The 22606-nt window shown below is 36.8% G+C and overlaps 1 protein-coding gene across 4 annotated transcripts in view; it reads right to left on the bottom strand.

The window, feature by feature from the left end:
* Window positions 1-22606, bottom strand: part of LOC113403975 (protein NDRG3) — a 72285-nt gene that overhangs the window by 5232 nt on the left and 44447 nt on the right. For all 4 annotated transcript variants that reach the window (XM_026644681.2, XM_026644679.2, XM_064220536.1 and 1 more), the window contains 2 exons: window positions 1545-1686; window positions 353-499 (listed from right to left, as the gene is read on the bottom strand). In XM_026644681.2, coding sequence (XP_026500466.2) covers window positions 353-499; window positions 1545-1686 — 289 coding nt within the window. The remainder of the gene's footprint in view (window positions 1-352; window positions 500-1544; window positions 1687-22606) is intronic.

Genomic DNA, 22606 nt, shown 5'->3' with positions numbered 1-22606 from the left:
AGCTGAATTTCGCATTTTGAAATGTAATATTCCAGCTATGGGAGGCTGCCAGGAATCAATACAGAAAAATACTTTATAAAATATTAACAAAAACAGAGACTATACTGAAACATAAAAATAACCACTCAATCAAACATCCATCCATGCACAAGGAACAGCGAGCTCATGAGGAACATCAAAATAATATATTCACATGTGTTCTCGGTGACACGACATACAATTATTGGTGTACAAATATTTCGCATTGGCCTGATTCGCATAAACATTATATGGACAAAACACCCGCAATGCGAGAGAGCGCAGAACATACTAGCAAGGTACCAAGATAACGCCAGCCTGTCCGCACACTCACCCTGCCGAAGTGGTACCACATGAGGTAGTCGATTACGGCGGGCGTCATGCCGCGGGAACGCAGCGCGCGTGAGTTCATCTTGTGCGAGGCCCACTCGATCCAGCCCGCTTGGGTGGACGAGCAGTTGATCAAGGCTAGAGCGTCAACCTAAAACATTAAAAAAAAATCGTTCCAACATATTTTTTAAAATCTTACTGTGTTGTACAGAGAATTCGATAAGTAGAGCAGAGAGATAAAATTGTGTGTGTATGTGTAAGTTTATAGAAAATCGTTATTTTTGTATTTAGACCTTCGTCGCGACCTAACAGTTAAATAAGAATTAGCCACCAACCGTCATTACAAATTATATGTAGGAAAAGTCGGTTGGTCGAAATCCCATCGGGACCTAAAAATTTATAATTACCGCTGCCGGTACGTACCAAACTTTAGTTTCCTCAGCCGTCGGATAGATGGCGTTACATGTCCAACTATAAACTTATGCAGCTATTTACAACGGCTATGAAACTTTTGAAAGGACTACTGCTCTTGCTATCGATGGGAATATCGAGGTATTCGTACCACAACGACGAATTAATAAAGTATTTCAAGATCCGTTTAGTGTGCAATAGCAATTTCCGAATTTGGCCTGATTCCGAGCTGTCACGGTTGCCAAGCGTCTTGCGCTTACTAATGGCTACATTTTATGTGAACGTGTTCGTATCTGTGCGCGACCAGACTTAACACAACTGTGCTTATAGTAAGATGAGATTATATTTTAAGCGAGTATCCCAGTCGTCATGAATGAATCTAGAACGAAATACTTGGATCGTGAAAGTTTATTTCCACCTACAGAAATAATTTGGAACATCCCGACTTTACCATTTCTGTTTACTTTGCCAACTAATCACAACTGCCGCAGTTGGTTTCTATTTTCTAAACTTAGGATTATTTTCAATTAACTTTTGCCTCAATTATCCTACTACTATCCTTTCCAATTTGGTTGAAGCGGCATCGGAACGAATGAATAGGCTCGCGTGTCACCCAGCAGGCTTTGTTAACACAAGGCATGCCGAAACCTTATCAATACTCGTCACTGTCTGGCTGTGGGAGTGATAAACTCTACAATAGGAGTAGCAGTTGTTCCGCTGCCGGAACAAACGACGTATCTCAGTATTGACAATTTTAAGTTAAGCTTATGTACTAAAATACTTACTTTCTCAGGATTGATGAGAGCGAATCTTGCAAGGATGTTCGCTCCTACGCCTACGCCGAAGCCGATGAAACTTTTGATGGCGAAGTGGACCATCACGTAATTGAGCTGGTTCGACAGTTCCTCCATGGTGGGGTATACGTAACTGTAACAAATGTCATTGCATGAACTTTTCAATTTGTGAAACAACGACCTCAACACGTTGTTCACTTTTTTTACAATTCCTTTTCAAAATAACCGTTTCACACTCAACATTTCTCATTACGTTATCAACTAGAACTTGGAACATCGAGCTCGGGCCTTTTTAAAATATTTCTTTTATCTAAATCAGCATCCAAAAATTACCTAGGATATGTAAATACGTCAATCCGAACTTATCTATATGGGAAATTATATCTATTTATTGATAATTATTTTCTATTGAGCCAATGAAACGGGCAGTCCTAATATCCATTGGAATTTTGATTATTTGTGTCTCCGTATTACAAATTCGCAGCGTTTAACGAATAATTTGAGTTAAATTCAATCTCCCGATACAATGGTCTCGAATGTACATAGCCTTACAATGTAGCCACTGTAAGTGCCGTACAGAGCTGGCTACGTTACGTAACACTGCGCCACCCGCCACCCTACATACATAGTGGTACTTGCGCCAACTGTACGAACCTTATTTTCATTTATTTTAACCTTACAGCTGATCGACTGCTTTCTTTCATTAGTTCACTGTATCTCACGTGTCCGCTTCTAAATTACAGAGATGTGATTGAATTCAAATGGAATTTTCATATTTATTAAATTTCTAACGTTATTGTCTTCTCGAAGTCGTGAATGTAGTTATCTGGGACGCGGCGATACGGCAGTTGTTTTGTAAATTGATTTTCAAAGTACTAGAGCATTAAGGAGATCTTAAGCTGTAAAGTGGTGAAAGAGAATACTTGCTTCAAGAGATTAGAGCGCTCAGCCGAAGATCGGTTTGAAGTGCTTTGAATCTGTATAGAGCGAGTTTCTAAATAAGTTTTATAAACGTCATTCAAAGAGCGCCTGCTGTCGATTGTACATTTGTACCGCGCGCAGTAAACTCAGGCAGAGCACATCGTGGACGCGAACTGCTTGCATCTACTTCGCATTGTGTTTTCGGGACATCATTAAAATTAGTGAGGGGAATGAAACAATTTTCCGGTAAGCGATTCTCTTTAGTTCCGCGCAGTCTTGGCCAGACGCCGTAAGTCAGTAGCCGTCGTGCCGTCCCGAAGCAGACTCTATCGAGCGGCGGTTACATAACACTGCGGTACCAAACACGGACCCACTTCTTAGAAAAGGACTTTCATTAGAACTATTTATAAGTAACCTCTTCCTTAATACAGGCAGTGGTAGTCGCCGGGAATGTAAGCCGCTAACCAGTTTGCATAAGAAAAATTATCCCCTATCGCAAGTTATATCACAAGACCGCCACGTTTAAAACAGAATAACAAAGCATTTTACGTTAGTCGGATGGATACGTTTTCTATTTATTCGTTATTAAACTGTCTACTGTGCTAGCGACGTAGCAATTTAAATGATTACGAAATAAAATTCTTTCCTCGTCATTTTTACAAGACTTGTCGGGCGCCAAATTTGAATGTAAATATCGTATGTATATCACGCGGATTTGTTGAACAGTTTAATGTGATACAATGACAATTATTTTAATCGTAAGGTAGGCCCGAACTCTTTACGTGGACTGACACACATTCGACCAGCGCCGTGTGCGACAGGCGGGCGCCAGACGGTCGCGTCGGTGGCCTATTATTGCAGTTTATTCACCTACCCTCCTCCATCAAAACAGTTTACGATGACATTCTATTTTGTTAGCTTTCTTTTGACATTTTATATTGATTTCATTGACCCGGCTCTATGGCTGGCAGTTTTAATCGACAGCCGACTGAGAACAGCTAATTATTGAAAAAAATATTTCATCTATTACTGTCGTATCAGTCGACATTTACTTTTTATTAGATTATAATTCAATGGTTTTAATATTACAAAAATGCTTTAACCTGAAGGAAAGAAACACATAATTTTCGGCGCTGGCGTGTAGGGCGCGCGCTCGTGGCGTAATAAAATTGAGGTGAGGTAAGCCAAATGAAATGGGCATTCATATATGTTTGTCGGTCGCTCACCCAGTTACGGGGTGTACGTACTGGTCGAGCGGGCGTCTTTGGTGGATAAAACAGTAGGTGGATAAAACATATTTTAATTTTCCGTATGAATTCTCAAAACAATTTATTTTTTTCTTAGTTTAAAATCGTTAAAATATATCATGTAAGTTTTTCCAGTGAATGCGTCTCGTTTGGTTGGCCTTTAGACTGTTACGTAATGGGAAAAAGGCACAGGCATTAATAATTCTGTAAAGGAACCGGGCGTCTGAAGTCAGCAAAGTTTAGTTGTTCGAGAACGACGGCGGAGTCGGCAGACATGTACATATTATATCGACTGTATTTTCATAGACATCGAACACCTGCCTTTTCAAACCCGTGCAGGAATATCATTGTCAATATGAAAGATGAATTATTTTTTGTATTTTTTTCATAATATTTGTTAATATTTGCATCAAACTCGGGTTCGATTTCCAGCTAATCACTTTTGATTGTTTCTGTTCGATCCTTTGGGTTGGAATCAATTGTCTCGCAATATTTGATACACGATACGTCAGCCCCCTCAGCTATTCCCGCCCCGACTGCGACCGGGAGCCGATACATTGTTTGTAACCTAGAAGGATTTTAGTAGTATCGAGAACTTTCAGTTGGAACACAATCATTTCAATAAACATTTGTATTTTGAACCTGTAAGATATCACTTCACCTGGTGACCGTTTCCATATCTCAAGTAAAAAATAAAAAAAGTAGATTACTCTAGAATCTCAGAAGAGTTTTGTGTTCTCAATATGCTATGAATGTGGTAAAACAATATTCGGCAATTTTTTAAATTCGTTTGATTAAGTTACAAATGTTTCATATTTAATGTTTCCACTTGAAACAGTGAAAAGAAATGTCGCAGGCGTTTGGCTCCGAGAGCGGGCGAGGCTGCGTCTGGGTGTTATCGCTAATAAATAAACGAAGGACTTTAATGATGTAACAATATTATTTAATTTACGCAAAGTGTGGATACACACGCACGCGCACTCCTTCGAGCAAACATGCCATCATCCTGGAACTTATATTTTACAATCTCCATAGAGTTCATTTCAAAGTTAAGACAGGAGACTTGTTTGACGCTGATGTGACAAATTATATAAATGCCCTTCGAGAGCAATAATTAATATTATTAAAACATTAATATATCAATGAGATTTCTTTTAATTATACATGTATTGTAAAATAACAAAATGAGCAAACGACATGAAATTTTGAAGAGACATTATGAACTCAATATTACAATTTCCCACTGTTTGATAAAATATATAAGTAATATAATATGGATGGGCAGCTAACGTCTTGCATGTCGTGCACATGTAAAGATGAGATGCCTAATAAAATTGTAATTGGGACGGCGACTGTGTCAGAGCGACTCCACAGTCCGGAACTCCTCATTATGACCCGAAAGCAACGTCAGTCCCGCCGCTTACGTCACACGTCCTGTCACGGAGGAGACTTACCAGCGACACGAGTCGCGAGGGAAATGTTTATAGATCTATTCACTCCACCGCCCACGGTAAAAAGATAATGTTTTTATAATATAAACTTAACAAATAAACGTCGTATTACGCACACTAAGATATCATACGTGTAAGCACCTCCCACTCATTTAAGCGCGCCTTCCTTTAAAGTAACTTCAGCTGGGGGTGAAGAAACCTGCATGTCTGTTCGCCGCATACAAGCAGTATGTGGAATTCGTTGCAAACGTGCTCTTCGAAAGTAAAGAGGCACGCACACACACCCGCTAACGGGCGCCATTATTGTAAATCAGGCGGCAGCTTTTAAATAGTTAGTAACTACTATAGACAAGTCTTATAAATACTTACGGCAAACTTAACAATCTAAATAGTATTTCCGCAAGCTTGCCTTCTGCGATCTTCTCGGAGATACTTGCGAAATAAGTTGCGAAATTCCGAAGCTGACGCAACGGCATTTTACGTTACGCTAATACACAAGCACGATGTATAAATGCAGTAGCATAGTTCATCAATCGAGTTATTTTTAAATATAGTAATTTTTGAAGTTTTATTTTTTGAATTTATTCAAATGTATGATTTCAACAAACGGTCGCTCCGCCTGTTCTCTGTGTTGACACATTTTAGTCGGCGGCCACTTTCCTTTCTTATGCACGAGTACATCTCGCCATCTCCGAAAGTCTTGATCGAAATAGCAAACTATTAGGTTGGTCGAACAGACATTTCGTTTTTAACTAAAGAGGATTTTTCTGTTAGTGAATATTTTACTTCATGTTATGTCGTCCTCGGTTGATGTAAGATCATGGCAGAAGGTAATAACATGATTCTGCGCTCATTGCTGACAAAAAGCTTAGATAGATTGGTCGAATTCGATAAATTTATATATAGATAAATCTCTTAGTTTACTCAATAGATACCTATTATACGAAAAAAACAACAAATCAAAATCGGACCGTCCTTTTAAGAGCTGTGATACAACAACATGACAACCACATAGCACGTGAAATAATATGAATAATATGAATTGTATTAGAAATGTAATGAAGTGAAGACGTATGAGGTTTTGAGGAGTAAGGAGCTCTCGAGTCGGTTGGGAGCGCTACGAAATTGGAAAAGTTTGACATCCCCGGATGTTCCTAATCGTAGCCCCAACGTCGCCGACGTAAGTCCAGGGGAACGAAATTAACATCCCCGGATGTTCCTAATCGCAGCCCCAACGTCGCGAATTTTGAATGAGATAGATATTGCCTTGTTGAAAAAATTCCCAAAATAGATTCACATAAATATATCGATAATTTTCCTTGCATTAGTTCGAGGATATATAGTCAAAAACTATTTTTCTAGTTGTGTCATTAACTTTGAATACAACTAAAATTCAGGGAATTTAATGTAGTCATTTATTTAGGTTTATCGCCGTTCTATGTCCTATATTTGTACTATTGGCAGAAACACTATTATATTCGACCGCATAGAAAAGTAAAATAGTATGGTCAGTCAGAAATATTGCTCAAGTGTGTGTTCCAACAAGTTTAAGATGGTTTTTGTCAGAGCCTGTCTTTTGCAAACGCATGTCTCCCGTACTACGTATGCTGTACGTGCGACTCTCTTCAGTATTGACTTTGTACGTTATATTTAAGGACTTCGGTTTCAGAGTCAACGGCCTAACTTTCTCCTTTTTACAGAAAGCATACAACCAAGTACGCAAAAAAGATATTTTAAAATGTCAACAAAAGGCATCAACGGATCGCGTTAAAGTGACATCATATAAAAGCGTACATAATCACAGCTTGTCATCAAGTAAAAAGCAAAGGGCTCGGTCAAATGCTGAAAATTAATACTAATCCGGAGATGTTCAAGTAATCTATTTTCGAAAATATAATAAACACGCGCACGATTCCATAAATAAAAGTTCCATTCATTAAAATTATGAATATTAAATCTCAGCAATTTTGGGGTCATGTCTTTTAAGAAAAGTGACAAACAAAAAGGGACAAGTCGTCCTGAGTAGGCGGTTTAATAAATAAATAATTGTTCGATGTCGTCAAGTACGTATGCCGTGTGCTGTTAATAAATTAATTATATTAAATATGATTCTGCCAATAAGGTGCTGATTAAATTTACTCGGAATTTCGTTCGATCGATGCGCGCTGCGCTCCGATATAGTATACCTGTATATTTACAAGCACTACACGAATTTTAGAGTCGGATATTTCAGTACTAATTACTCTGGATATTCTTTACAAATTCCTGGGTCATTAAGAAAGGGATAACCTTTTTTATTGACATAAAACAATTTTAATATGTTTAAGAGCCATATTAAAAAGCACTCTCTCATGCTTCGTATCATTAGATGTACGAAATAATAATAATTGAGTTTTTATTAAATACACTGAACCTCAATACAACTGTTATTTTACCGAAAGAGTTAAAATCATGCACGACGGCCGATCTGTGACGTCACATTAGTAATCCTTATAAATGAGCTTCCAATCGGTTATCGAGGCCGCGCATAATTCCGCCAACGTTAATTTCATACGGTAAACTTCAAAACGTGATAAAAAACCTGAGCGTGAATATATTTTCAGGGGAGGTTAAATGTGATATTAAAGTACGTTCACCTAAATGAATGGTTGAAAGAGTTGCGCTCCTGAGGTGTAATATATCTGTTGTCAGATTCCGTGTCGTTGGGGATATAACTCTTTGTAATACCATCGTTATACTCAACTAGCACAACCTTACTAAAGAAAGCAGGTTTTATTTTATGGTGGGTTCAACGACAAGGCCTGGAGGTGATCGTACATATTCTGTGCAATCGGTTAATAGAAGTTACAAATTTAATCCGCTCCTATTACCGAGTAAGAACGAAAAATCTGAAATAATCTTTTACGGTTTAACGCACTTCAATAACATAATGTACTATGTACTAATATTATGTATACTATTTCTATTGATATTACTACTTAAAGTAACAAAGAATTTAATCAAAATTTGAAATTTAGAAAAAATAAAAACGCGACCGAAGCCGTTGGCAAAAACTAGTCAAATATATATTTAAATTTACATTATCATTATTTTTATACAGCTCAGGTTATAAAGTGCACAAATCCCTTCTGCAGAAAAATGTAGAAACGTAGGATCATAGCTTCATTAGCAGCGTTCCCTCCTGCCGAGAAACACTACTGAGGATACAATTATTATATAACTACTAATACTATATACTACATAAGATGCATTTACTTTTATTATTGAATTGAAGGTAGTCCTTACACCTTAACTCTCGTTTTTCTAGATTGTTTTGAAATTGGTATGTCAGCAAAATCCTTTTTGTCGAGAACTTCAACTGGTCACAGTGATCCGGATTTAGCGTACTTAAATAGATCTTTGGTTTATTGTGATGGTAGGTACGCCACATAATCGGCAGTATGAAATATTTCAATTATGCAATCTGCTTTCTAAGATTTATTCTGAAAAGAAATACACATGTATCTGTACGTTGATCTCGATATCAGACTATAAAGGATGACAAGTATTCATCTCGTTGTGATCGAGTGATTATTAAACATCTAACAAACACTGTTAAAAGAAAAAGGATCGAATTAAAAATGTAATAAGTCATTATGACATGGAACGGGTAGTCATTGGCGAGAGTCAGGACCTTCGCAGAAAGGCATGTAGTGTGCGGGTCGTGAGTGTTGTGCGAGGTCGTTGGACGTAATAAGTTACGCGATGTATTGAGCTGCAGCCAACGTCCGTTGACGACCGACGCACATGCAATCCTTGCACGTTATAAATCGGTACAAGTCCAAAACTCTCTCGATAACACTCGTATTACGATACGATTATTAATAGAATGCTTTTATTTTATTCAAATAGCACGTGTTTTAAATTTTTTGAATCAATTATTCAATAAGTACAAAATTCACACTAAAAAGGAAAAATATATCTCATTACATTAAGCTCACCTCAGACATTTTATGGTATGTACGAACAATTGATAGTCTTAGTTTTAATACTTATTAATATTATATTTGATATCTGGATGCATGAAACGGGTTCAAAGTAAATTTATTACTATTATTACTTAGATTTAGATGAAAGCGATATTATAAATCAATACGTAGTCTGCGTAGCCATGTTATATGAACGGCGGTGTATTCTGAGCATTATTACAGAGATCGGTGCAATGTTGCCCAAGCAAGTGCCTACCTGGGCTTATTCTATACCGCCACACAATCCTTCCAAATATTGGTGGCGCATTAGAGAAGGGGATGGTTAATTTTTCTTACAGTGCTAGTTCCGAATCAAAACAATTCGGAAACTCATAGAGATAAGTACTGCTAGGGTATTTTATTTTAGTAAATATCACAGTCTTATGTCATATGGAATGTTGTTATGGGGTAATACAGCAGATATTGAAATAGTATTTATTCTGCAAAATTATGTCTCATACTATTTACAACATGAGTTCTTGGACAGCATTACATGATAAATTTAAAGAAATAGGTGTATAAACTGCTGCTTCATAATATATTTTTGATAATGTAATGTTTGTGATACAGAAGAATAAACAAAAATATTCCTTAGAAGCTGGTATACATATTATTAATACAAGAAATAAATATAAACGTGTAACTCCTTCTTTCCGCTTACATACGGTACTGAGAAGGTTTGTCCTATATATTTATCCTACAACACATCTATCTCGTTCTACCCTGAGGTAATCATATCACTGTCTCGCTCAAACCTCAGCAATTACAATTAAAAGTATTCTGCAGTATACTTTTATTGCGTTGTCACTTAGCAACAAACACGTAAACAACACATTGATTTATTACTCAAGCTTTTCTAATTTTGCTTATTTTTAACTTACTTGTTCAGAATGTATGTAACACGAACGTTTAAAAAACACATGTCATTTAGTTTAACTTTCAGGAGTGTCATGAAATGGTTATCTGTCTATTTAAATCGCAGTCTTTACTCAGCGCAGGCACCGCGAGGCAGATTGTTATCGTGAACCTCTACGGTTCGTCACTACATTTTCATTTCTTCAACAATCCTGCCATCACACCTGAACCAGCTACATGGACCATTGGTGAAAACCGTATATAAATTCGTTCGGTAGTTTTTGAGGTTATCGCGTTCAGACAGTCCGACAGATGCGGCGGGAGGCCTTTTGTTTTATGATATTATGTCTGTATGTATATCGTAGACATTTTCGTAGAAGTTCGTAAAATATTTTTGGTTTTATTTTGTAATAATATTGCAAGTAAAGGAAACGTCGACGAGGATTACGAGTACACGGCAATATACGGTCATATTTCCATCATAACAATTCAGTAAAGAGACTTAAAGCGCGTAATGCCCATTTAATAGGTTCCGAAGCATTATCGAGGGGTTTGCTGAATCGGTTTGTTAATATTGTACTAAGCTTTCTTCAAGATTTTAATCTGATGTGAATTTCTTCGAGAGTTAGTCGGACATACTATAAGTGTATTAGTATTTAATGTATTATTTTTATAGTAGTTAGAGATATCGGTATGTCGGGTCGATGGTTGAGGACCAGGAGACCAATAAATACACATACCACTCACGCATCCCGTGGTTTCGCGCAGTTAAAAGTAAATAATAAATTAAAATATCTGCTATTAAATGTAAGACTGTAATATCGTACTAAGACCTAGACAACTCCAATTCGGGCGAGCGGAGTTTTGAGTTTCATTGGGGCAAATAAACACCCGCCCGCGAAACCTGTCTTAAAGACGGTGGGCAGGTCTTTAACAGGGAACCGGGACGTTAACGGGATGTCACTGACTATACAAGGATCAAACGTACCAACTATAATTCACGGCTGAGTTACTACTTACAAATGAAGCGTAAGCATACATAGATCATATGATACCAAATGATATTAGTCGTCGATCCGTGCATATGTTTTTAGCTAAGGGACATTTCGGAGCATTATTTGCGGCGTCTCTCGCGGGAAATTAGTAACCTTTGACACTCGATTCAGATTTCTACGGTAAATATACCAGATTCGATGTTAGAACCAAAAGTAAACCGAGAACCGCAGATCGGTCCTCGACATGTCGCCGAATGATCGATTCCCACTTGTGATATTTACTCGTGATCAGGTAGTGTTGCCGTCTGATCTCATTTCGAAAATTAAAATTGGTATCCATGACTAATAATAACGGTCATAAAAAAATAGTTTTATGACAAAAATTGTTAGGATAGCGGAGTGTGTAGGATTAGATTCGGCTAAATATTTATCCGTCAAAACTTACTCGAGTAGTCTAGTGGAATGAGTTTCAACTCTTCGCTTTAAGAGACTTTTATTCGTGTGGAACATTAATGGGCCGATACATTCCTCTTTTTGGGAAAGACACTGAACATGCTCGAAATTTTTTTTAGCATGGTTGAAAAAATGGTTGAAAAAGGGATTTTTCGAAGGCACTGGCGAGAATCTAATATTTAAATACCGAGTGAATTTAATCATAAACAATAACGATGACGTTGAAGAGATATGATTAGTCTACTAGGGTTGGGTTAATACTCTCCGAGGTAGGAGGACGGAATTGGATAACGAGAGAGATTAGCGACTTTATTGCATTCCGAGACCGTACTTGTCGGAGGAAGCGCGCCTGACTCATATTATTCACTAATATACTTATTTATCTAAACACAATATTGTTTCTACGCTTGACTGGAGTAATATAAGCATTCGTAAAAGCAGCAAATGTAAAAACATAAAAAGGTTCGTTAATTTATACAATTAAGGTATAGCAAATGAAATCAATCGATGACGATTTGTGCAACAGAAGAAATCATACCATATATTTTGGAAACCTAAAATCAAATGGAGGTATCGGATCGTCTCAATGAAACATTTAGTAATCATTTAGTAACTGTTAGATAAAATATAAAACAAAGTATGAGGTTGAAAAACAATGATAATGGTCTGGAACTGGGGCAAGGTGCGGGCTACGGGAACGATTGAAACTAAGTCCATGAATCTGAAAAAATTACTGGCGTAATATTTTTTACATAAGTTTCGGACTGCTGTCAGCGTCTCTCCGGTCGAGTGGCTGGTTTATAAGACTGCAGATAATAAGATCTCCTCCTCATATCATAAGGTTTCCAATTCTAAACCAAGGAATTTCCACGAGGATGTACTACGTACCCGAATATTCCTGGTCGTGTCGGGTCTGATCTGTGTGCTATCTGACAATGAGAGTAAATATAGTGAGCTTCTGCACAGTTTTAAGGTACGCTGTAGCTGAAATATAGTTGGCAGGTCATAATTATTAGGAGGTCAAATATATCAGACATATTAAAGAAATTATTTATATCCTTATGAATATTTTGGTACCATTTTAATTCATTATTAGTATAATATTTATGGAACAAGATTTGTTCTGCTTAATTATTTAAGTTTTAAAATACAGATTACCTTGAATTAACCGTTCAAGGCTAGACTGAAAGCGATTAACCCGAGGGGACGGCTCCAGTCGGAGGGATTGGTGTCCTCAGTTTGCGTACGCGAAAGTGCTTAAATGGTCATTAAAATTTTAAATGTTCTATTAATCTCTCTGAATAATTCGCCGGTGGCAAATTATGAGAACAAAAATTAAAGAGAAACATAAGAAAATATGTTTTTGATTATACATTCGAGAGTCTGAAACGCTCGTTTGATTCGCTTTGATTATGATGACCATTGGTTTAGTGTTATCAACTTTCCACTGCCGTCGAACATTTCGTACAAATTTAAACAGATATAGTGATTATGGAGTGGGCGAGCTAATCTATAGTCATAACATAAATGCGAAAGTAATTCTGTGTATCAGTTACGCTTTCGCGGTTAAACTATTAAACCGAATTCGATGAAAACCCAGGGAAAGAGATAATATACACGCGGGCGAAGCCTCTTACTTCAGTACCCTAAGAAACATTAAATACCGTGACTAAAAGCGCTGCGTTCTCGGTTGAAAGTGTTCCAGATCTATTTACTTAGTTATTAGTTTAATGTTAAAAAAAATTATAAACACAATTAAAAATTTTAAGACGAACCTTTAGCCCCGATACTCCGACGGTTGGCGATTTTGTCCCGAGAACTAGATAAGATCAGTTAACATAGTACCGTTATTTTTACAAATTTGAAACGCTGTAACGGAAAAGCACAGATGACTTTGTTCGTCAACACTATTATTATATTTATTTATGGGTATTCACCAACCCGTACTTATAAATAGTCGGCAGTTTGACCCACCCTATCCACGAGCGGGCAGCAAGCAACAATATTATTAATTACGGGATCGCATTTCAACTACAATCAACGTCATAATATTGATACAGCTGCAGCGGTATATCGTTATCAGTGTTAGATGCAATCGAGCGCAATGCCTTAGTAAAACAACTGGTTGTTATTAAGTTACGACGTGCGATCGAACATCACGTGCGGTTCATTGCGAATCACACTTGATTTATCTTATTCAGCTGCACCTGCGGGAACAAAGTTATTATTTCTAAGTATACTTAGACTATTGAGTATAATAGGTTCTTTATATTATTTAACGCAGCTGAGTTGTGTATAGTTTATAAAGCGAATGCTTCGTCGTGACAACTGGACGATACATAATATTTCACACAAGATTATACAGAAGTAAAGCGTAATACCTATTCATATTCGTTGATTTTCATTGAATATTATTATTAATAAATGACATGATCCAATCCATTCAATCCAAAATCCAAAATGACCTAATAGTGACGCATGTGCAATATAATTACATTCGAATATAATTTTAGTAAATTGAACTAATGAAAATAATGTGGCTTTGTGCGTAACTCATCAGAACCTCGGCGTACACGTACATCACCAATGGCAATTGTTTCGTGTCGGTACAATACATTTATTCTATGGACCCAACTTTTCGGGCTAACTTGATCGGCTTATTATTTAAATATTTTATAGCTCTGATGTGAATCGGAGTATTGACATTGTTGTGAAGGTTAAGTCTGAAGCTTTTTTTTTCGTTTTATCAAAGAAACCGAGTTGTCTAATAGGTGATAGTTTCGAAATAATAAACAATATAATTAACGATTACAAGATATTTGTCGAGGGGAGAAGCTAACAATGACCTCGTCAGTGGCTCAATGTAAACTCAACTTCATTAGTTTCATGTCCGCGGCGTCTTAACGCACACATGTTCCGAGTCGGTCACCGGGGTCCTCGTACTGAGCGATGTGCTCAACCTTTGTTCGGGTAGTTTTGGACACAAGTTGTCATTAATTTAATATAATAAGTCAAAATGTATAAAAACTGTTATTTGCATTAACTTTAGGAGTTAATGAATTGTCGTCTGATGAAATAATTTTGAATAATAAAAAGATAAAGATTAAATACAATTCAGACTAGCTAGTAAAACATAATATTCAAGCAAGATAGCTCGGCAGCGAAGCACGCCGCCGCCGTGGAGCGCTGATTTTACGAACCCTGAAGAATTTAATGTTACAGAAAATTTTATGAATCTAAATACTTCTGATGAAGATGAGTTTTCAGTGGAGTTGGAATGACATCGAGCTAATTGAGCCTCGTTGCTCGACGCTGTTACCGTGTGCAGTGAGGTTTACAATATCTCAATACAAGAGTAATCTTTTATTTATTAGGCACGCTGTAGAACACTGTGGAACTAAAATAGAAACGTCTCGGTCCGCCCGGAGAGTGTAACTTCAAGTGACACATGCATGCCTTTAAATAAAAAAACCAGCACCATTTATTTCTATTCTTATACTGCGTATTATTGTTTTTGTTTAATAAATTTAAAGGAACGTTAATGACTAGTTTGCAAACTAAGATAATTCAAATAATAAATGTACATAATAAACTCAGTCACAGAGGTTATAAAAATCAGTTTGATATTTATAGAAGTGTAAGAAAAATGAAATATTCATTCCCTCATTAAGACTTTTGTAAATAAATACCCGAGCTCTTTGGTCAAACTGTCTGAATCCTTTGTGCAGCGACGAAGACACCTTCGAGTGTCACTACACTCCACTCAAGAGCCATCTTATTTAATATAGAAGTTTGATACGAGTCGCTCAATATTTAGACGACTTTAATATTAAACGTTCAGTCGATTTCAAAACACTACCATTTTAATATTCTCGTTTTCATATAGTTCTTCTTCGTCGTGTTCACCTTCCTCAGTAGAGAATATTATTATAATTCATATAACCGTGGAAAAGTTTTATTTAAGTATCGTAGTTAGAGGAAAAGGTTTTTTTTTAGTGAAAACTTCTTATCTTATGTGCTGGCTATGTTTCGCATTCTGAACCCCGCCTTAACGTCGATGTGTATTGAAATAATACTTAAATGCATTCAAACGAAGATTTCAGTTTCGCTATGAAAATCAATTTTATTTTTGCAGACTAATAAAAAGTGCCGTGTTCGAGTTAATATTGAGATCGTTTTAGCATTAAGCCTGATTCACTGAGTCGAAATATTCGCAATGTGCGCTTCGCACACTGGATTGTGTGCAAATTTACAAATAAAGTTAACATCGATCGCCGAGTGGATCCGGGGCCCGAACGTAAAACACGCTATCGACTCCCACCGATAAATCATGGCCTGTTGTATTTCACTTCAATCGACTATTGCAGTTTGTTAAACCTTTATAATTTTTGATTTTGTTTATAACGTTAAGCTCGTGAATGTGTTTGGAAAATAAAGTCGCCGATGAATATGGAATCAAATAAAAAGTAACAAAATCATTCAAAACGGAATTAGATACGTTTAAAGCTACGAAGTAAATTAGGGTAAGCGATAGCCTTAATTGTACATAACATTATTTGCGTGGTGCGTTGGTCGACAGCGCCTGCCTTTAAAGAAATCAATACTAGTATCACGCCCCGACTCGTTCGCGATCTCAAGGACATACGGCCTAAATTACCGAAAACATTTCGCGCTCCGAACAAAACGATCACTTCGTTGAAAAACACGAAAAGTTTTTGTACCGATAATGAATAATACATCCGATACAATCCATTATTTAATGAATTACAGTTGGTCAGCGGGAAAGATACCTACCTAACATCTACGCAGCCATCGCACGCGGCGCGCATGCCAAGCTGCCAGTGGAAAGGTGGTCTCCAAAATTGTACATTTATTTACTTTGATAAAATACTAATAAAAAGAGTCTTACCATAAATCAACTAAAACGTCTTAAATTAAGTATAAAATTTTATTTGAGGAATTGGCACGAAATAGCTTCGGAATATGCGCACTTCTAGCTCTAATGTTTGTTGAAAGCAAACACTGGACTTGGACCACATTAACCTTTTAAATATATTGCGATGGTTAAGGCTTGTCGCGCACACGACTCCGAAGCGCCCGCTTCTGCGGGATATAGTTTGGCAGTGGACACACTCTGTCACTGCATGTGGCATAGTTTCAGAATCTGTGCTTGATATCCGTGGGAGTAGGATGGAATCATCGCTTTCAGCGCCGCCAGCCAGAAGATTACAAAGTTACAAAGAACATTTGCGCGCTACAGATTTACTCAACGACCAATTCGTTGATTGGTGTAAACTGGTGGTACATATACGCACATATAAAGGTTGTATTACATCCCGCTATTGGATAATGGAAAAATACATATCATAAGACTGTGATACTTTTATTCTAAAATAAAACTATTAATTTCTACGAAGTTACAAATACATAAATATAATGTCCAAAAAAATTGCCAATAAAATTAATTAAAATGATCGTAAAATAATCAAGCATACTCGACATTACAAAATGTCCACTCCGCCGGCGCGCAATAAGAACGTTAAAAGTAAAATATTGGCAAACGTTAAAGTATCAGAACGGAGCAGGTTACGACTGAAATTTAAAATTCAACGACTCCGTCCAGTTGCTGTTTCGTAAATTTAACTGTATTAGGAGATATCTGTCTGTCTCTAGTGCGCCCAATCGCGGTGATGACATGATGTTGTACTAAAATCTTGTTAAATTTGTGATATAGTTCATACAGGCTGCAGCTCCGGAGTTCTTGGGATTATATAGATTTACAATAAAACCTTGAGTAAGTAATTTAGTAGTGTCACGCTTCGTCTGCTCTGAAAGCAAACTCAAGCCGGACTCGACGGTCGCTTCGGGTTTTGTGTATGAGGGAATACAGAACAAATCTTTGTTCACTAAATATCTTCTGCGCTTGAATGGCTAGTCTGCGAGATTGTACGCTGTGGTCAGCAGGATGAACGCGGTTGTGTTACAATCGTGGTAAGCTACTCGACTGAATTTTGTACATGGTTTCCGATATTATATATGCTGATATCTTGTGATGTATCGAATACGAGCACGTCACAAATTCGTATTCGATACCTCGTACTTTTATGACATTCGCGAATTGAACGCGCACGTAATAAAAAATAAGCTACTATGTACTCGAACACACTTGTCGAGATTTGATTTAAATAATTTGGGGGTTAACTCAACTCAAATCAACCTAATAACAATTTGATCGGTTGGTATTATATTGTGATTTAACTACATTTTTGTGCTAATGTATGATGTACTGTTTATGTTATGTCAGATAGAATACTTTTTAGATTGTAACATACTTTGATCTCCTATAGATCGAAAGACAAATACATATAATGTTGTAAAATGTATGAGATATTTTTTCCTGATTTAACGCGGGTAGATTGTTTACGCCAATTAAGTTAATGTACTTCATAAATATTTTAAATTTGAATCTGAATTTCATAATAGCAGAATGAAGCGAGCGGTTGTGGATAGTGCGCGACAGGCCGACGCTCAAACTGGTAATGTAATGTAACGTGCTCAGTGCGTCGCCACGTCGCACGTGTAGCGCGTGTAATATTCAACAGTCGGTCAACTGTAAAATGTTCACCCAGTTGTATTCAAGTTTCAAATTCATAGAATGGGTATTAGCGAGTAATTTTATTTATAATCAGCTCCGAGCCTTCAGCTTCCTTTAGACTGATTGTAGTATCATGCAGCCTGTCGGCGGTACATCCGCCAGCTAAACTAAGACATCAAAAGTTGGTTGACGGTAGAATATAAACCAATCGCTTACCATCAGAGATTTAAAACGGTTTAAATAAAAATATTAAAATAAATAATATTTAATCTGTAAGCAATATAAAACAATGTCGATTTCTGCGTTTGTCTGCATTTTCCGCTAAATTCTTCTGACCCAATCGACAGATTCTGACGCGGATTTCACTAGTAGGTAGAGCACCAAACGAGGTGAGTTTATATATATACATATATTATACACAATGGCTATGACAGTGTTTTATCCAAAACGTACGCTTATATGGCTAAGGCTATTACATTTAAAGAATCAACGAAGTAGTAGGCTATAGTAGTATAGTAGTATGTATTTTTTATATGATAAAGTTTTGTAAATACTCGCTTTCATCAATTTTTTAAATTTCAGAGTAGGAATAAAATTTCCAGGTTAATCCTCGGGCTTTAAAGATTATTCTTTGTGATTTATCTGGACTAGCGCAATAGCTTTTAAAATTAGTGCTAAAAATAGACACGATAAAAAACGTTTATGTTCTGCTACTGTATGGGGCAGAGCAGCTTCAACGGTATTGTATTAACTATGTGAATTTATTTATGTGTTATTAATGGAGAAATCGTTTAATGAATATATTAAGAAATCACAAACCCTTAGGACAAAACTACCGCGGAAGTATTCATCGTCTCATACCTCTAACCTAAGATCCTATGAATCACAAACCCCAGGGCCCTTACAAGCACACACCGGAGCACGTAGATTCTGTTAAAATAAAATGGTGAAGTGTTCTCATTTTCAAGTTACGAGACAATATCAAACTATCACATGTAAGAAAATAAGTGAGGCCAATGTGAGAAACAGTTAAAGCGACAGTTCTCTTCAATTATTAATATACTGCCGTTGTAATGCTGCTTGAGAATCAGAAGTCATATTAGTGTAAATGAATTGCACAGAAATGTACAGTATCAGGAATAGAGGCAATTTGACAGACGCACACACACTAAAATCTAAAATAAGAAATAAGTTGTAAATATTTAGCTGGGATCTTTTGTAATTCTGCCTAATTTGGTTTAAATCATCACGCCGCGTCACAGTGTTCTGGGAACCACTCCACATAGGATGTTAAGTTATTTATTGTTCGTATTGTAACATTTTGTCAATTTTTAAATGTAAGGGACATTTTAGAATTAAGTGTTCTATTTGAAAGTCAATTCTAAACAATCCCTTAAAGTAGGCTTCTTATAGGGTTTTGTTTTCTACCAAGAAGGATTCTAAATTTAAACGTGCAGGCTCACATGCTGGTTAGCGTAATTATTCAATATTTCTTAGACTACACGTCGGTATTCTCGACATGTCTTTCGTCATAGCCGAGCACAAGATGGAAAAATCATTGTTCGGATTTGAAAAAGCATCCTTCGCTTAGATTCACTTATGTACGAACATACGTTTGTATATGCCGTATATATGAATATATAAGTACCAGCTTCGACATCCACGCGCAATAACTTATTAAGTCATAGCTCTAAACAGCTGCGACTTGAAACTAATTATATAATTTTGAGTCGTGATGTAAGTTTGTCCTTATTCACTAACTTAAAACTATTTATGTCTATACTTGCTATACTTGCTATATGTAAGTTGAGGTACTCGTGACAAGTGACGAATCCACTAGTTCTATATTCCTATACAACTCCTGTGGTGTGTTTTTTAAATGGTTTTAATTCTCATATAGAACTTAACTTGCTGATAGGGCCTTGTGCAATCCCGTCTGGGTAGGTACCACCCACTCGTCAGACATCATACCGCCAAACAGTACTCAGTATTGTTGTGTTCCGGTTTGAAGGTTGAGTGAGCCAGTGTAACTATATGCACAAGGGACATAACATCTTAGTTCCCAAGGTTGGTGGCGCATTGGCGATATAAGGAATGATTAATATTATTACAATGCTATGGGCTATGGGCGGTGATGACCACTTACCATCAGGTGGCCCATGCTCGGCCCATATAATAAAAATAATATAAAACCGACTGAATAAAAGGAAAGATCAAAATTGATTCACGAATGGCGAACCGATGAACAAACGGTCAAAAGATTAAAGTTTGGCCGAATATAATCACAATAAAATAACAAAAACTATTAATTAGCCGATATTTAATGATCGTCTCTTATTTGTGTTTGAAAAGGTTTTCGTAAGCCAAACCAGTTTTTTAATAGGCAGCTTTACAGCGAGATGTATGTCGAGGTTGAATCATCTCAATTGCAGTCGACGACAAATTATTCTCAAATTCTAGTAACTGGACGTTCATCCACTTGAGAAGTTTGATTGCTTCCAGATAAGACGTAGGATCCTGTAGCACTAAGCTGTAAACCTACAGTGACATACGGATCGACTACTCATGTTAAAATAATCGCTGTCACGTACATATCATGCATTCATATTTATTTTTCTTGTCGACTGGCTTGTGGCACCGCGCTGCGTTTTTGGATTAATATTAATTACTCGTCGCAACGCAACTTTCCCATACGAGTCGCTTCACCGCAACTCGAGTATAAGCGTATCTCATATATTAACGGATTGATATTAGGGTTGCAAAAAGATGTCGATAAATAACCCAAGTTCAGTTAATTCAGCAATAAATATTTATAATTATCAGAAACACAGTCCTTTTATTTTCATTAAAATAAAATATCTAAGTTACAAATATCAGACTCTATGGACTATGATGATCAATTATTATAATTTTTTTTTTATATGTGTTAATTTTGCGATCTATAAAAAATTTACTACGTTACTTTATCTGCACCATACGTAAAACTATAAAAGTTAAAACAATCGTTTTATGTATTCTAAATAAGTAGTTCAGAACAACATACGATGTTTACATAGAAGTTGCCGTTAAATATAAATGGTTACAAGAAAATCGAATACTAATTATTCTAAAACGAACGTTCCTGTGAGCTTGTTTTACCCGCACGATACGTATTAGGAGACATCTGTCGTATTTCTAATATTAAGTTTATAGTTTAAAAGAGCGTTGCAGGTGACGCATTCGTATCCCACCGACACCAAAGTTTCGTGAACTTTGTCAAACGAAGTAGACAAACCGACAGACGGCGTCGAGAACTTCACACGTGGCGTGCGAGTATTCTGCATAATGAGTATTCTCGTAAACATGCTCTCTTGAAAAGTTCACTAAATTAGTTTGTCAAGCTTCACCGCGCCGCCTCGGAAGTCGGTTACTCTTCGTTAGTATTTGAGTTGTTATCACGACTTTTAAATACCTCGGCTGCGGCCAGCGACTCGATCTACAGTGAAATCTTCCTCGAACTGACAGAACTATAAATGCATATAAAGGTTTTAACAACTTTGCGCTCGCGTCAGAGTTATCTGCCATTGAATGGCCTTCCTCTCCGCCATTGGTGGAGTCGCTGAAAGGGTCTGGCGATCAGGATGAATAATTGCTCGCATACGCTCATTGTGCTCGTCATTGTCTCGACGAGGCGGGAAAGTTCTGACAAACAGCGAGACAATATGCCTACAGCAGACGCTATCTTTGAGGATTTTTGTGATTTACGTAGCTCCAATTTCATTACTTCTCGAGTGAAGCAACTTCAACAATTAAATATTTGGTGTGATGAGATTAAATTTTAACAAAAGGCAAATTTCCGAACTCGAGCTAAACTAATTTAGTTGACACTTGATGTAAACGAAATAATTGTTACGTGAATAATTAATATAGTAATGTATAACGATGTTTAAGGTTTGCACTATATAACTTTTGTTACAGAATAATAACAAAAGTTATCATTTGCTTCCGACGAGTCTTCTCTCTCTCACTACGTCGATCACCTCACTGAAAAACGCCAGGTGATTTAATTTTAGCTTTACGTGAGATTCAATATTCCGCATTAAAGTTGAGCTCAGGCAGATAACACGATTGCCTTTGACTGTCAGGACAGGGTCCTGCGATAAAACCGGATGAGCTTCATATTTCAGAATATTTTTAATTAACCGTTTCCCTTTTAAAACAGCGATTGATGAACGGGACAGCTACAAAGTTGAATACTGTGAACATAGCTTTCGATTTTATTTCAAATAGATTCTACATCGTCGAGTCAAGTTTTGAGCTTGATACCAAATTAACGTTTTTAATTGGTAAATTTTTTCTATTATATTTAATTTGGTTATATTTTAGTACTTTTGATATCGTAAGTCACGATAATAATATAATGAGACTTTATCGAATTGAGCAGTTGATATGGTCAAGTGAGTGCGCAAATGCTGGTGCTCTCTCTTTATCCTGACTGTTTATCGAGGTCGGCAATCGGATATCATCAACACGTAGCGGACTGTCGTCTG

This window comes from Vanessa tameamea, chromosome Z (assembly GCF_037043105.1).
Source record: "Vanessa tameamea isolate UH-Manoa-2023 chromosome Z, ilVanTame1 primary haplotype, whole genome shotgun sequence".
NCBI classification, from domain to species: Eukaryota; Metazoa; Arthropoda; class Insecta; order Lepidoptera; family Nymphalidae; genus Vanessa; species Vanessa tameamea.
Note: the sequence above shows the minus strand (reverse complement) of the source record. Positions and strands in the feature narration are given on the sequence as shown.